The sequence below is a fragment of the Giraffa tippelskirchi genome, chromosome 2 (genome assembly GCF_054371585.1).
Source record: "Giraffa tippelskirchi isolate mGirTip1 chromosome 2, T2T-mGirTip1v1.2.pri, whole genome shotgun sequence".
NCBI lineage: Eukaryota > Metazoa > Chordata > Mammalia > Artiodactyla > Giraffidae > Giraffa > Giraffa tippelskirchi.
In genome coordinates, this window is record NC_137276.1 from 127,305,146 (window position 1) to 127,319,494 (window position 14,349).

General features: G+C 42.2%; 1 protein-coding gene and 1 non-coding gene across 4 annotated transcripts in view; both read right to left on the bottom strand.

The window, feature by feature from the left end:
• The window catches only part of VEPH1 (ventricular zone expressed PH domain containing 1), a 255,130-nt gene that overhangs the window by 125,508 nt on the left and 115,273 nt on the right, over positions 1-14,349 (bottom strand). For all 3 annotated transcript variants that reach the window (XM_081570621.1, XM_081570622.1, XM_081570620.1), the window contains exon 6: positions 5,440-5,660. In XM_081570621.1, the coding sequence (XP_081426747.1) occupies positions 5,440-5,660 (221 nt within the window). The remainder of the gene's footprint in view (positions 1-5,439; positions 5,661-14,349) is intronic.
• LOC145539983 (U6 spliceosomal RNA) lies at positions 892-995 on the bottom strand. Its single transcript, XR_014078120.1, has one exon. It is a non-coding gene; the product is annotated as a U6 spliceosomal RNA (small nuclear RNA).

Genomic DNA, 14,349 nt, shown 5'->3' on the forward strand with positions numbered 1-14,349 from the left:
ATTTACCTCCTCACACAATTTCTAGCCCTCAAAGCTTCCATCCCTAGTTGGGGCCTGAGTCTAACCTCCTACTAAGACCACCTGTGACTAACTGTCCCCAGTTCTGATGGTGTCTGATCAGAACAGCCTCCCTGGCACCACGTGCACTTAGCAAAGGCATCTTCTAGTCCAAGGATCACCGACTGCTCAGCCAACACACAGTTGCCCAGGAGCCACCCTCTTCTTCTCCAGCTTTCCCTGGGTCTTGGCAAGCAAACGGTTCAATGGTTAGTGGCCACCAAGCAGGCTACTTAGGGCTTGTACAGTTTTGAAAGGTACAGACCTTTTTTCCTATCTTGACACCCTCTCCTTTTTATTTTTTAAAATCTTTTAAATTAATTCTTCTTGGAGTATGGTTGATTTACAATGTTGTGTTAGTTTCAGGTATACTGTAAAGTGAATCAGAAATATATACATATATGTATATATGTATATATATATCTCCACTCTTTCATAGTTTCTTTTCCCATATAAGTCAATATAGAGTATTGAGCAGAGTTCTCTGTGCTACACAGCAGATTCTTACTAGTTATTTATTTTTATATATGTATATGTGCTAAGTCACTTCAGTTATGTCCGACTCTTTGCAACGCCATGGATTGTAGCCCGCCAGGCTCCTCTGTCCATGGGATTCTCCAGGCAAGAACACTAGAGTGGGTTGCCATGCCCGTTTCCAGGGGATCTTTCCAGCCAAGAGATCGAACCCACGTCTCTTACGTCTCCTGGATTGGCAGGCAAGTTCTTTCCCGCTAGTGCCACCTGGGAAGCCCCATTTTTATATGTAGTAGTGTGTATATGTCAATCTCACACTCCCAATTTATTCCTCCCCACTTCCCCTTTAGTAACTATGAGAAAAATATGGAGTGCTTCACAAATTTGCATATCATCCTTGAGCAGGGGCCATACTAATCTCTGTATTGTTCCAATTTTAGTATATGTGTTGCTGAAGCGAGCACCACCCTCTCTTTTTTAATCCACGATTGCTGTTATCTTTCTTTTACATCTCCAGAGTTAACTTCAAAATCTAAATGTTTTGCTTGGCTATCCTGTTATTTAGCCCTGTTGGTTTATTATTTAGATAAAAACATTCATCCTGAAACACAGGAATAAGAAAAGGGCAAGTGTGCCTACCTGGTGTATCAAATAAAACTCACCCAATTAATTCAGTCATTTGGCACAAAGGAGGCTCCTGTCTCCTCCAGTTTTTCAGTCTCTCTAGGATGCCAATTGTTTTTCTTTTGATAGTCTTATAATTTTGGCCTGAAGTCTAAAATCTGGCCTAATGGGCTATGTGTCAGATTTGTAAATTAGATGACATCTGTTTTGAATTTCAACCATCTTTAATTTTCTTTCAAGGTCTCTCTTCCCTTATTCATTTCCCCTTCAGTTGTAAGGGTCAGACTTTGCTAGATGCTTTAGACAAAAGTGTGGATCTCTCCACTTTGTGGCGCACAGATTAAAATTACTGAAGCTAAATGGTCACAATGAAGGCTATTCAGAGAAGAGATGTTGGGAGAGAAGCCTTAGCAACCATCCCAGAGAGGATGAGCAGCTAATACAAAAAGGGGGCAGTCCACACCAGTCTTTTTGAGGTTCCCACAGAATACTTATAATCGATTAGAAGGAGACTGATGGAGAGGGTTGAAATGGTTGAAGTATTCTGAATTGAGGGAGAGGCTGAGGTGGCAATGGTGGTGGCAGTATTTGAAGAGAATGGTGACCTTTTACCTCTTAACACTTTTTTTTCTTTTTTCCACAGAAAAATAATAAAGGGAGGAGAAATGAATTTTTCTAATGCAGACCCATATTTGGACAGTGAGACCCCGTTTTCTTCTGCTATCTACATATATCTTAAATTCTTCTTTTCATGAGGAAGTTGTCTATTGCTAATTGGATTGGGCCTACTTTATTAAGAACCATTTTTCTTGTTGAAATGTCTTAATGTAACACCCTGCATAACAAATTTTTCCTTTATACAAACCCTTTTCACACATATAATCTCACAGAGAGTCAACTGGCCTCTTGTAACTTTGCATGTGTAGAGGCAAGAGAGAATGGACAGGCTGTTGGCCAGAATACATGTCTGAGCTTTTACATCTGATGTACCTGCCAGCCATCATTGGAAGAAACGAGCAGGCTAGCTGTGCAGAGAATACAAAGTGGCTTCCCCAAAACCCAGCTATAGAAGCTCTAAACTGAATTCTGAAACCACACCGTGAAAATTAGCTAACAGTGACTCTGCTTGCACACAGATGAGAAATCATTCCTTCATGATGCTGGCTTTGGGTTTCTTGGATGTTGCCACGTGTAGGCTGTTGCTAGGTGTAAATGCTGTTTTTAATATGGAATATGTAGATAGCAGTAGTTTTCAACTGGGGGTGATTTCTGTCTCTAAGGGGACATTTAGCAATGTCTGGAGACATTCTTGGTTAGTACAAGTGAGGAGGAGGGTTGCTACTAACATCTGGTGCATAGAGGCCGGGGAAGTGGTAAGTATTTCTAGACTGCACAGGATAGCTCCACAACCAAGAATTAACCAAATGTCAATAACACCAAAATTAGAAATCCTGGTATTATAGGCATCTATACTAGATGTTGAACCAGGCAACAATAGATTTTAATATGCTCAGTCAAAATATGGTGTTGAGAGAAAAGGGCACTTGCTACTTGTCTTCCTTGAATGAACAGCTATTGTTGAGATGACCATCTTGGCCAGAAAATATTCTCTGTGTGGAATGGGCAAAGAGGTGCTTCATATGGGCTCCCCTCCTGCTCCATCTTTTCTTGGTTATCAGCATGCTTTTCCACGTGCATGTGGTCACTCAAGCTAGACATCTCTGGGTTTTCATTCACTCTTCTCTCCTTCTCCTCAGCCTGCCTCTCACCAGTAATTGATTCTTTCTAATTCCAAGCTGTCTCACCATGGAGGGAGCCGACTGCTAAGGCTCCAACAATAGCATCCTGGTCACCCCCTCTCTTGCCAGCCGAATCCATTCAGGGCTCCACCATGTCAGCCACTGCCTCACCCATCTGGTCCTTTAGTGAAGAAATATTAAATGCCCACTGTCTGCTAATTACTGTGTTAGAAGCAGTGTTCATTCTCTGGGTAAAAATCTTTCCAAGTCACCATGTTGCTTACAGAACAAACTCCTTGCTTCTCTGTGAATGCGCCTCTGACCTAACTTTTCAGTTTACTCTCCTGAGCTCCACTGATGTATTCACTCCAGCCACATTGAACCAATGGCTTTTCCTCAGTCAGGGTCACACACTCTTAAGCTCTTTTATCTTTGCACGTGAGGAGTGTCCTTTGTATTTGGAGTGTCCTTTCTACCCTTATTTGGGGAACTTTCATTCATCCTGTGCAACATGATCTGGTACCTACGCAGATGCCTGGCTCATGGAAGCTACTCAACAAATATGGAATGAATTTAAATTTCATCTTCTTTGTGAAACATTCTTCATTTCCCTGGCTGTATGTCTCTCTTGCACCACAGCCTACTATACCCACTTCCACTAACCCCTCACATGTACTGACTGTGAACGCTTTGAGGAATGGTGTTTCACATCTTATGTCTTGTTCTGTGTCTCTTGGGACCTTCAGGCTCTGTGCCATGCTGGACATAAAGTGGATCCTTGTGACTAAATCTTCACTATTTTGTGAGGTTGGCTTCTGTGTTTCTGGAATGCTATTTCAGACTGAAAATGATATGCATCATTTGTTAAACCCCCAAACTCACAAACGGAGAAGGCAATGGTGACCCACTCCAGTACTCTTGCCTGGAAAATCCCATGGATGGAGGAGCCTGGTGGACTGCAGTCCATGGGGTCGCGAAGAGTTGGACACGACTGAGCGACTTCACTTTCACTTTTCACTTTCATGCATTGGAGAAGGAAATGGCAACCCACTCCAGTGTTCTTGCCTGGAGAATCCCAGGGATGGGGGAGCCTGGTGGGCTGCCGTCTATGGGGTCGCACAGAGTCGGACACGACTGAAGCGACTTAGCAGCAGCAGCAGCAGCAAACTCACAAAATCTGATGCTAGTCTTAAATGTGTCCTGCCCCTTCTCCAGAACTGAAGACCTTCCAATACATAGGATCTGAAATTTTAGTCCATCTTTTATGATTTAGTTACTGTGTAACTTTGGGAAGAGATTTAACCAGTCTCTGAACCTTTGTTTCTTCCTCTATAAAATAGGAATAATGATAATTGCCCTTCTCAACTTATAGGGTGATCATGAGGATAAAATGAGATGATGAATTTGAAAGTATTTTGTAACTTCTATGATCATAAAACTTTCCAAGTGTCTCTCTATTCAAAATGTGACAAATGTAATAAAATACCTCCCTCAATCTTGAATGGTCTAGACTTCTTGAAAGGACCGGATTTATCATATCCATTCTCTCCCTTCAACTCCAGGCATCCTATCTTATGCCCATCCATACCACCGGCAGATCACTCACTACAATCATCAGTAATTTTTAAATTGCCAATACCTATGGACACTTTTCTGTCCTTCCTTCATTTGACCTAACTCCAGTCTGCCTCTGCCTGAGATGTTCTCTGCATTGGGGCCAGAGCAAGCTTTCTGAAACATGGATTCTGATCATATCCTAATACGTAAAAATCCTACCATGACTCCTCACAGCCTCCAGGATAAAATTTAAACTCCTTAAGAAGGTCTGTAATGTCCTGCACCATCTGGTCCTTGCCTATTACTTTATCAGTATTACCTAATATTGATGCTAGCCAGACAGAATGACTTCTGTTTTCAGAAAGTGCTGTTCTCTTCCACATACTGCCCCAAAGCCAGCCTGGTGTAATCTGGTCATCTTTCAAGACTTGGTTCCAAATTTCACCTCTTCTGGAAAGCATTCCCTGACTTCAGCTTCCCATTCCTCTCCATTCCATGCAGAAGTAGGTACCCCAATCTGTGTTCTCCAAACTCCTTGACACAATCATAATTGGCATAATCTTCCCACTATTCTATAATTACCCACTTATTATTTACCTACTCTCTGGACAATGAGCTCTTTGGATAAAGGGATATGTTTTACCTCTCTATATGTCTAGGCATTGGCAGAATTCCTGGCATAGAGTAAGTAATGATTTAAATGTTTGTTGCATAAATAAATTCTATAAACATTATTATTTGTACTACATTCTTATTCCTTTACTGTATTTTCTGCACTTTTAAAAATTGTTTTGGTTACATTCTGGTTTTTACAGATTTAGAAAAATTGTGGCAAATGTCATAATTTATTCAGAAGCTACTCTATGTTGAGATAGTGAGTTTGGCTTTCTTTGGGAACTTTGATGCCTACAAAAGAAAGCATAGCCTTTGGTGCTATGCCTCCATGGGTTTGCAGCAGATCCTGAGGTCCCCAGGAATTCCTGCTCACCTGTCATTTCTGGCCTTGGTGATTTCCAGTTGTCGGGTAAGGAGCTTGGCAATGGCAGTGAAACTGTTGCTCATGCGGAAGATGTCTCTGCTCTCTGGGCCCAGGATGGAGGAGAAGGTGTCTGTGATGCTCTTGATCTCCAGCAGGAGAATATGATGAAATGAGTGCTCCACACTGGACAGCTGACTCACCAGGAATGGCAGGCAGCTCCTGGCTCTCTCCTGCAAGAACAATGGAGAACGCATACAATTGCTAGTGGAGATGAAAAGGGGTGCAGCCATTAAGGAAAACAATATGGCCATTTCTCCAAAAACAGAACTACCCTATGGTCCATTAATCCCATTTCTGGGAATCTATACAAAGTAAAGACTTCCTTGGTGGCTCAGAGGGTAAAGCGTCTGCCTACAATGTGGGAGAACTGGGTTCAATCCCTGGGTCCGGAAGATCTCCTGGAGAAAGAAATGGCAACCCCTCCAGTATTCTTGCCTAGAAAATCCCATGGATGGAGGAGCCGGGTGGGCTACAGTCCAAGGGGTCGCAAAGAGTCGGACACGACTGAGCAACTTCACTTTCATACAAAGTAAACAAAATCATTATCTCAAAGAGATACCTGCACAGCTATGTTCACAGAAGCATCACTTGCAACAACCAAGACATAGAAGCAACCTAAGTGTCCACTGACAGATGAATGGGTAAAGACAATATGGCACACATGCATGGAATGAAGAATTATTCAGCCACAAAAAAGAAGGAAATTCCACCATCTGTGACAATATAGATGAATCTGGAGGGCATTATGCCAAGTGAAAGAAGTCAGACAGAGAAAAGACACTTACTTACTGATATCTCTTATATGTAGAATCTTAAAAAAAAAAAAAGTCAAACTCATAGAAACAGAGACCAGAAAAGTGGTTGCCAAGGGCTAGTGGGTGGGGGAAATAAGTAAAAGTTGGTAAGGGGTACAAACTTTCAGTTATAAGATGAATACAGGTTTGAGAGGCTAATGTATAACATGGTGACCACAGTTGCTACCACGGTATCATGGAACTGAAATTTGCTAAAATATATGGGATAATGGATGGGTTAGTTAACTTGATGAGAGGAGTCCTTTTATATAGGTATATGTATATCAAATCATCATGCTGCTGCTGCTGCTAAGTTGCTTCAGTCGTGTCTGACTCTGTGCAACCCCAGAGACGGCAGCCCACCAGGCTCCCCCGTCCCTGGGATTCTCCAGGCAAGAATACTGGAGTGGGTTGCCATTTCCTTCTCCAATGCATGAAAGTGAAAAGTGAAAGTGAAGTCGCTCAGTTGTGTCCGACTCTTCGCTAATCATCATGCTGTACACTTTAAATATCTTACAATTTTACTTGTTAATCATACCTTAATAAAGCTGGCAGGGGGTGGGAGGGAGTGGAGAATAATGAAGAACTAAGGCCTGTATTTTAAAAGAAAGTCAGAGTCCCATGACTTGCAGATGACAGTTCTATGGGGAGTATACTTACAGAGCTAGCTGAAGCTAACAATGTTTCATTCATGATGCCTCTGAATTGGCTTCTTTGAGGTTTTAATTTTTTCCTGATTCCCAGGACAATTTTTTAAATTTTTCCTGTTACTCCCTTCTGAAGAATATGTAGTCTCATGAGCCTATCTTGCCATGTCCAAATCTCTCAACCACTGCTAATGATCTGACCTCACACATCCACTCTTCCAGACTATAGTTCTTCCTGGAGCCAAGGTTCCATGCCAGTGACTCACTAACTCCACATGGACACGGGAGGCCTGATCAGTGGCACCCTCCATCCATTGACCTGTCAGCTGATGCCGTGTACTATACTGGTTTACCTCTTCTCCACAGGATATCTTCATTCATCTATTCACTTTAAGCATTTGTCAGCATGTTACAGATTTATGTGCCTGGTTGAATGAGTAGATTCTATTAGTTAGCTTTAATCAAGTTAACTCTCACAATTGACTTAAATAGGTTCCTTCAAAGAAACTGATAATGAAAGACAATGTGAATAACTTAGGTATGAATGAATAAGAAAATGGCTTAGCTGACAGGTCTCCTATACCTAGGAGAACTCATCAGGCATATTATGGGCTGACAAGTTTTAATCCGACATGACTGGAAGAGAGCCATAAAAATTCAAAATTATCTAGATGGTTATTTGAAATGTAGATGTGTGCCCAACATAAATAATGATATACCATTAATAACTTAAAATATGCTTATTTCATCTTTAATTGCTCTTTTAAAATCTTATTTTTTTACTTTTTAAAAAATTATTTTTTAACTGAAGGATAATTGCTTTGTAGAATTTTGCTGTTTTCTGTCAAACAGCAACATGAATCAGCCATAGGTATACATATGTCCTCTCCCTCTTGGACCTCCCTCCCATCTCCCTCCCCATCCCATCCCTTAAGTATTTAAAAATTTTTGTAATGGTAGTATAATAGAATATATGTATAATTATAAACAAATACGTGTCAGAGATCGATGCTCAAAATCCTTTTAAGTGACAGGTGTACAGGTCTAAATTAACTCTTCCAGCTAGGAATTTCCCTGTCTCCTTTGTTACAGCATTTCGAGTCTTCATTTCTTTCAAGATGTAACTCCTGTCTCCTTCATGAAGCCATCCCCAGTGACTTCTTCCGTCTGAATTTTCATTGTATTACAAATTCTTTTTTAAAAATCTTGATGGGCTTCCCTGATAGCTCAGTTGGTAAAGAATCTGCCTGCAATGCGGGAGACCTGGGTTCAATCCCTGGGTTGGGAAGATCCCCTGGAGAAGGGAAAGGCTACCCACTCTAGTATTCTGGCCTAGAGAATTCCATGGGCTGTATAGTCCATAGGGTCGCAAAGAGTCGGACATGACTGAGTGACTTTCACTTTCACTTTAATACTTGATTGCATTTGATATTTTTGTTTACTCATGATTTTTTTTCCATCACCAGATCAGTATTGCAAATCTATAATATACCTGTGCTATACTTGAGTCTGTCCAAGCCTTGTGCTCTGTTAACAGGCACAGATTTAATTCTTACCATTACCCTAGGACACGACTGAAGTGACTTTGCATGCATGCATGCATTGGAGAAGAAAATGGCAGCCCACTCCAATATTCTTGCCTTGAGAATCCCAGGGACAGGGAAGCCTCGTGGGCTGCCATCTATGGGGTCGCACAGAGTTGGACATGACTGAAGCGACTTAGCAGCAACAGCAGCAGCAGCATTACCCTGCTGGTGGTAAAGAACCTGCCTGATAATGCAGGAAACCTAAGAGACACGGGTTCAATTCCTGGGTCAGGAAGATTGCCTGGAGGAGGGCATGGCAACCCACTCCAGTATTCTTGCCTGGAGAATCCCATGGACAGAGGAGCCCGGCCGGCTACAGTCCCTGGGGTCGAAAAGAGTCAGACACGACTGAAGTGACTGAGCATGCATGCAGACACTAGGTGGCAAAGGTGAACGAGAAGCAGTCTCTGCCTTTATAAGACCCGCAATCCCCCCTTCCATGTATAATTTCCTAATGGTTAAATGTACCACTCAAGTCTCCTAATGGTGCCACTTCTCATACATCAATCAACCTGGCACAGAACTGGCACAGAACTGAGCCTGTAGCATCTACACTCTGTGTATGTCTCAATTCACTGATTTAAGTAAACCTTGTATGCCAAGACATGTATTTGTGTGTGTGTTAGTCACGCAGTCGTGTTTGACTCTGCGACCCCATGGACTGTAGCCAACCAGGCTCCTCTGTCCATGGGATTCTCCAGTCAAGAAGACCGGTGTGGGTAGACATTCCGTTCTTCAGGGGATCTTCCTGATCCACGGATTGAACCCAGTTCTCCTGCACTGAAGGCAGATTCTTTTTTTTTTTTTTTAATATTTATTTATTTTGCTGCTCTGGGTCTTGGTTGCGGCATGCGTGATCTAGTTCCCTGACCAAGGATCAAACCCAGGCCCCCTGCATTGGGAGTGCACAGCCGTATTCACTGGACCACCAGGAAGTCCTGCAGGCAGATTCTTTACTGTTTGAGCCACCAGGGAAGCCCTAAGGCACAGTGCTCTGTGGGACTGAGATACACTTCTGTGAGCTGAGTAGCTAACTGAAGAGATATTTATTCATTGAAGGATAACAATATTAGATGAATGAAAAATAAACCCATTGGAACAAGTTCCTAATAGCCTATTTTATACTTTGGCTTATGAAATTGCTAGGTAACAGAAAGGAAACTTAAGTACTCTTTTTGAGTCTAATATTCTTTTCAACATAGATGCTTTCATTCATGCAAGGGTTCTGTATGTGAATTCACGGTGTGTAAGTCATCACAGTGATGTTTTCTCTTCCTCATTTAAAGGCAAAAGCTGGATGTTGGGGTCCATACCATGTACCAGACACTGTTTTAGAAACTAGGAATACCACACTGAAGAAAAAACAGTAAAAACCTTTGCCACAATAATGAGGCAGATAATAAACAAAATACATGTGTAAAATACAGTGTGTGTTGGATGCAGAAACGTGCCTCAAAGGAAAAAAGAACAGAATGGGGAGACCCAGGGAGGGGAGTTAATGTCAAACAATAGAGTTAGGTAAGATTTCACAGAGAATATGACGTGTGAATTCAACAGGTTTTAGGATCTAAACGCAACATTCTCAATAGCCACAGAAAACAATTACAGTAAAACATATCTTAATTGACCCAGGGAGGTCAGGAGAGATAAGAACTGGGACACAGGAGATGTGACACTTTACACCGGAGAGTGCAATTTCAAATTTCAGGTAACGTCCTCCACTTCAGCTTCAGGTTCTTCTTCAGCAACTTTTTAAAAGTCAGTCTACAAACATTTCACTTGCTTATCTAAGAGGTGTCCCTACAGTTTCATTAAGAGACCTTTTTTGAAAGCACATGTCTTCCTAAAGGTGAGGATGGCCGAAATCAACACAATTCTGGATGACTTTCTGGCAGCCAAACTGAGCTGAAGGGAAAATTAATCACAGCGCGGGAACAAGAAAAGTTATACTGCTCTGGAACTCACACATGAAGCCAAGCCAACCTCACGTCGTTTGTTCTGAAACCTTGGAGCACATCCATGTACCTCACAGGGGTAACAGATGTGACTCTGGATTAGAAAGTGTGAGGTTAAGGTAAGAAGCAGGTTAGGGGACTCTGATTTCTTTCTTGGCGCCATGATATTTCGTCTCTGGGGGCCAGTGACTGCATTTTTCTGCTTTTAGTCATCCTGCCGTGGGGACAGGGTCAACAGCACCTGTGTGCTTTAATGGCAGGCCTGACCTCATCCCTTCTGACATAAACTGATTATTTAATATTAAAACAATAATAGCCGACCCACAGAGAGCACTCAATCTAAGCACCAAACCTATTCTATATGCTTTTTAGGTATTTATTCATGTAATCTTCCCAATAACACTGTGAGGTAAGCATTGCAATCGCTTCCATTTTATAAGAAGGAAACTGAGGCACAGATGGAGGACTAACTCAGTCCAGGTCACACTGCTCCCCGGGTCTCTAAAGCTGTGTCTTCACTGGCTATGCCTCCACCCCTCCCACCCCAAACCCCAAACTCCCCACTTCTTTTTCCTGTATCTTATTCACTTTATATTGATTTAGCAGTATAAATATCATAAATACCCTATAAATACATAATGGAACAGCAAGTCTTAAACTTTTTGGTCTAGAGAACTTTTTACTGTTGTAAAATTACAGAAGACACCAAAGATTTTTTGTTTATCTGAGTTGTATCTATTGGTATTTATCATCTATTTGGTTAAATAAAAGACATTTCAAAAAATGTCTGGAGAGGTTTGTGACTGTTACAATAGGGGATGGGAGGAGATGAGTTGGTAGTGTCTACTGGGCAGAGGCTGGAGATGCTGCTAAACAACCCACAGTGCACAGGACAGCCTCCTTGAAACCAACAGTTATCTGGCTCAAAATACCAATAGTGCCAACCTGAGCTAAGTGAAACTGGCCTTTTGTTTGTTTGGTTTCTTCCCTACAAACGTGATGTGGTAAAGAAGACAATGAAGAGTGCACTTGGTCCCACTGTCTTGATTTGTGCTAAAGGCACTGGCGGCTCTACCCATTATTGCTTTTGTCTTTTCAGTACAAATGTCAACCCAGTGAAAAGGTCAATGATGTGTGAGTATTAGTATGAAAATAGCTTTGACCTCTAAGATCCCCTGAAGGGCTTTCAGAGGTCCATGGACTGCACTGAGAATCGATGAACTAGAATCAAGGGTCAGCAAACTTTCTATAAAGAACCAGATAGCAAATATTTTTGGCTTTATGGGACATGTGGTATCCATTACGGGAAAACAGCTACAGACAATAAGTAAATGAATAGGTGTGGCTGGATCTGGCTCACAGGCAGTGATTTGCTGACCCCTGAACTAGATTATATGCTTGCAAAATTGCCTTGGCCATTCCATTCATTTTTTGTGTGTTATTCATTTTGTTTGTAAAATACTGTTACTACTATCTCATAAAAACTCTTCTGTTACTCTTTGTTTGGATGTATGCATATGTACTCAGTCATGTCTGACTCTTAACAACCCCATGGACTGCAGCCCACCAGGCTCCTCTGTCCATGAGATTCTCCAGGCAAGAATACTGGAGTGGGTTGCCATTTCCTCCTCCAGGGGATCTTCCAGACCCAGGGTTCGAACTTGCATCTCCTGCATCTCCTGGATTGGCAGGCAGATCCTTTACACTGAGCCACCTGGGAAGCCCTTTTGTTAGGATAACAGAATGTAAATCAGAATGCGACCAAAAATGAAAACATGGGAGCCTGGTTATGATGATGATAGCTCGCCTCTATTAAGCATCCACTAGGAGAAGGCAATAGCAACCCACTCCAGTACTCTTGCCTGGAAAATCCCATGGACAGAGGAGCCTGGTAGGCTGCAGTCCATGGGGTCGCGAAGAGTCGGACCCGACTGAGCGGCTTCACTTTTACTTTTCACTTTCATGCATTGGAGAAGGAAATGGCAACCCACTCCAGTGTTCTTGCCTGGAGAATCCCAGGGACAGGGGAGCCTGGTGGGCTGCCGTCTATGGGGTCGCACAGAGTCGGACACGACTGAAGCGACTTAGCAGCAGCAGCAGCAGCAGCAGCATGTGCCAGGTGCTTGGCATCTGCTTCCTCACCTAACCCTCATGACAACATTGCAAAATGGTAACAGGATGAAGATACTGGTAAGAGTGCCAATCATTTGATCAAGATTACACAAGATCTGCCTGACTTCAGAGCTTGAATATTCCCACTTTGGCTAGGCTGAAAAAGATGGCTTATTGCTACCCTGTGTGCTACTACCTTTCTCCCTCTTCCACCCACAGCAGGCATCACCAAATGATTACAGCATTCTCTGCTGAAACTTTCCAAGACCCTTTCTCAACATCACCCTCCCTGTGAGAGGGTCTCAACCCTGGCTGTATGTTATTAGAATCACCTGGGAAGCTGTTAGAACAATTTAAATGCCCAATAATTCCTCTTCCCCACTCCGTTTCTATTTAATTTCATTGTAATGGGTGGCGTCCAGGCATAGGAATTTTTAAAACCTCCCAGATAATTCTAATATAAAGCCAGGGTTGAGAATCACTAGCCGATATAGTCCTAAATCTGTGAAAATTTGAGAATTTGGGTTTGGTCCTAAAATCCACACTTTTCTCTCTATCTTTTATCAATTTACAAGTGAGTTAAAGAAAAGAATATATTTTGCTGCCTGAATGAAAATATTTTAATTCCTGGATATCTGTTATTGCTTTTTTTATTGTGCCATATATTATATTTCTTCATAATTCCTCTCTTAGACGTTTCCACACACCAAAGAGACACTTGCAAGGTACATTAGGAATGTAAATCAAATGATCTTACTGTTAATGCTTTCTCAGTGAAGCTTTGCCAGGGAAAATCCAGCTTTTGCTTAGGAACCCTCAGAAGCCTGAGTGGGGACAGCAGTGTTTAACTGCTTGAGTGTACATTCATTCCATGAGTCTCCTTCCTAAAGATGGTGCAGCTACTAGCTTCAGAACAAGAGTTGAAGGGTTAGGAGGGACACTTCCCCTCTACCTCAATGCCCTGGCTTTAAGGAACTCTGGAGCAGGAGAGTCAACTCTTTCTGATTGGTCCTGGGATTTTCCTTGTTTTAACGCTGAAAGTCCCTCATCCTGGGAAACCCTTCAATCAAGGGCAAATTGGGACAGCTGGGCACCCCACTCTGGAGTGAGAAGGTGTGAAATTATTTCAGTTCAGAGAACTCTGCTAGACAGCCTCATGCTGCTGGTGATTGTGACGCTATATCACTGTCTGGATGTGTGTGTGTGTGTGTGTGTGTGTGTGTGTGTGTGTTTGTGCACACAGAGTCTACTGTTATTATTCATAGTAGCTGTGTTCTATAAAGTCACATCGGACACTGGCTTAGCAAACATGGAAGCACTGCTTCTAAAGGAAATACAGGAGTAGGTTCCCAAAAGCCTCCAGCCACATATTTTCATCAACTGATCAGTACATAACCTTGTTTTATGTGTGTTTCTATTTAAAGATGTCTTAAGTGATACAGATCATTAATTCATTAAAATTGAACTCAGCCAAGAACGCTATAATTCATGGCCAAATGCAGCCTATGTAATTTTACCCATGAGGTGCATCACAGCCATCTCGTCCTTGGGAACACCAGAGAGCACGTCAGCACTAAACTTGGGACATTTTAAACATGAAATCACCAACAAAGAGAACAAAGATGAGAAAAACATGGCACTAAATAGATCCTCCTCCTTTGTAACTAGGGGGCAGGTATATGACTTTATCCTGGGCATTTGGACTTGAGGTGAAACGTTCAGGGACAGGAAATTGATGGAAAAGGTTTTCTTTCCAAATAAGAAT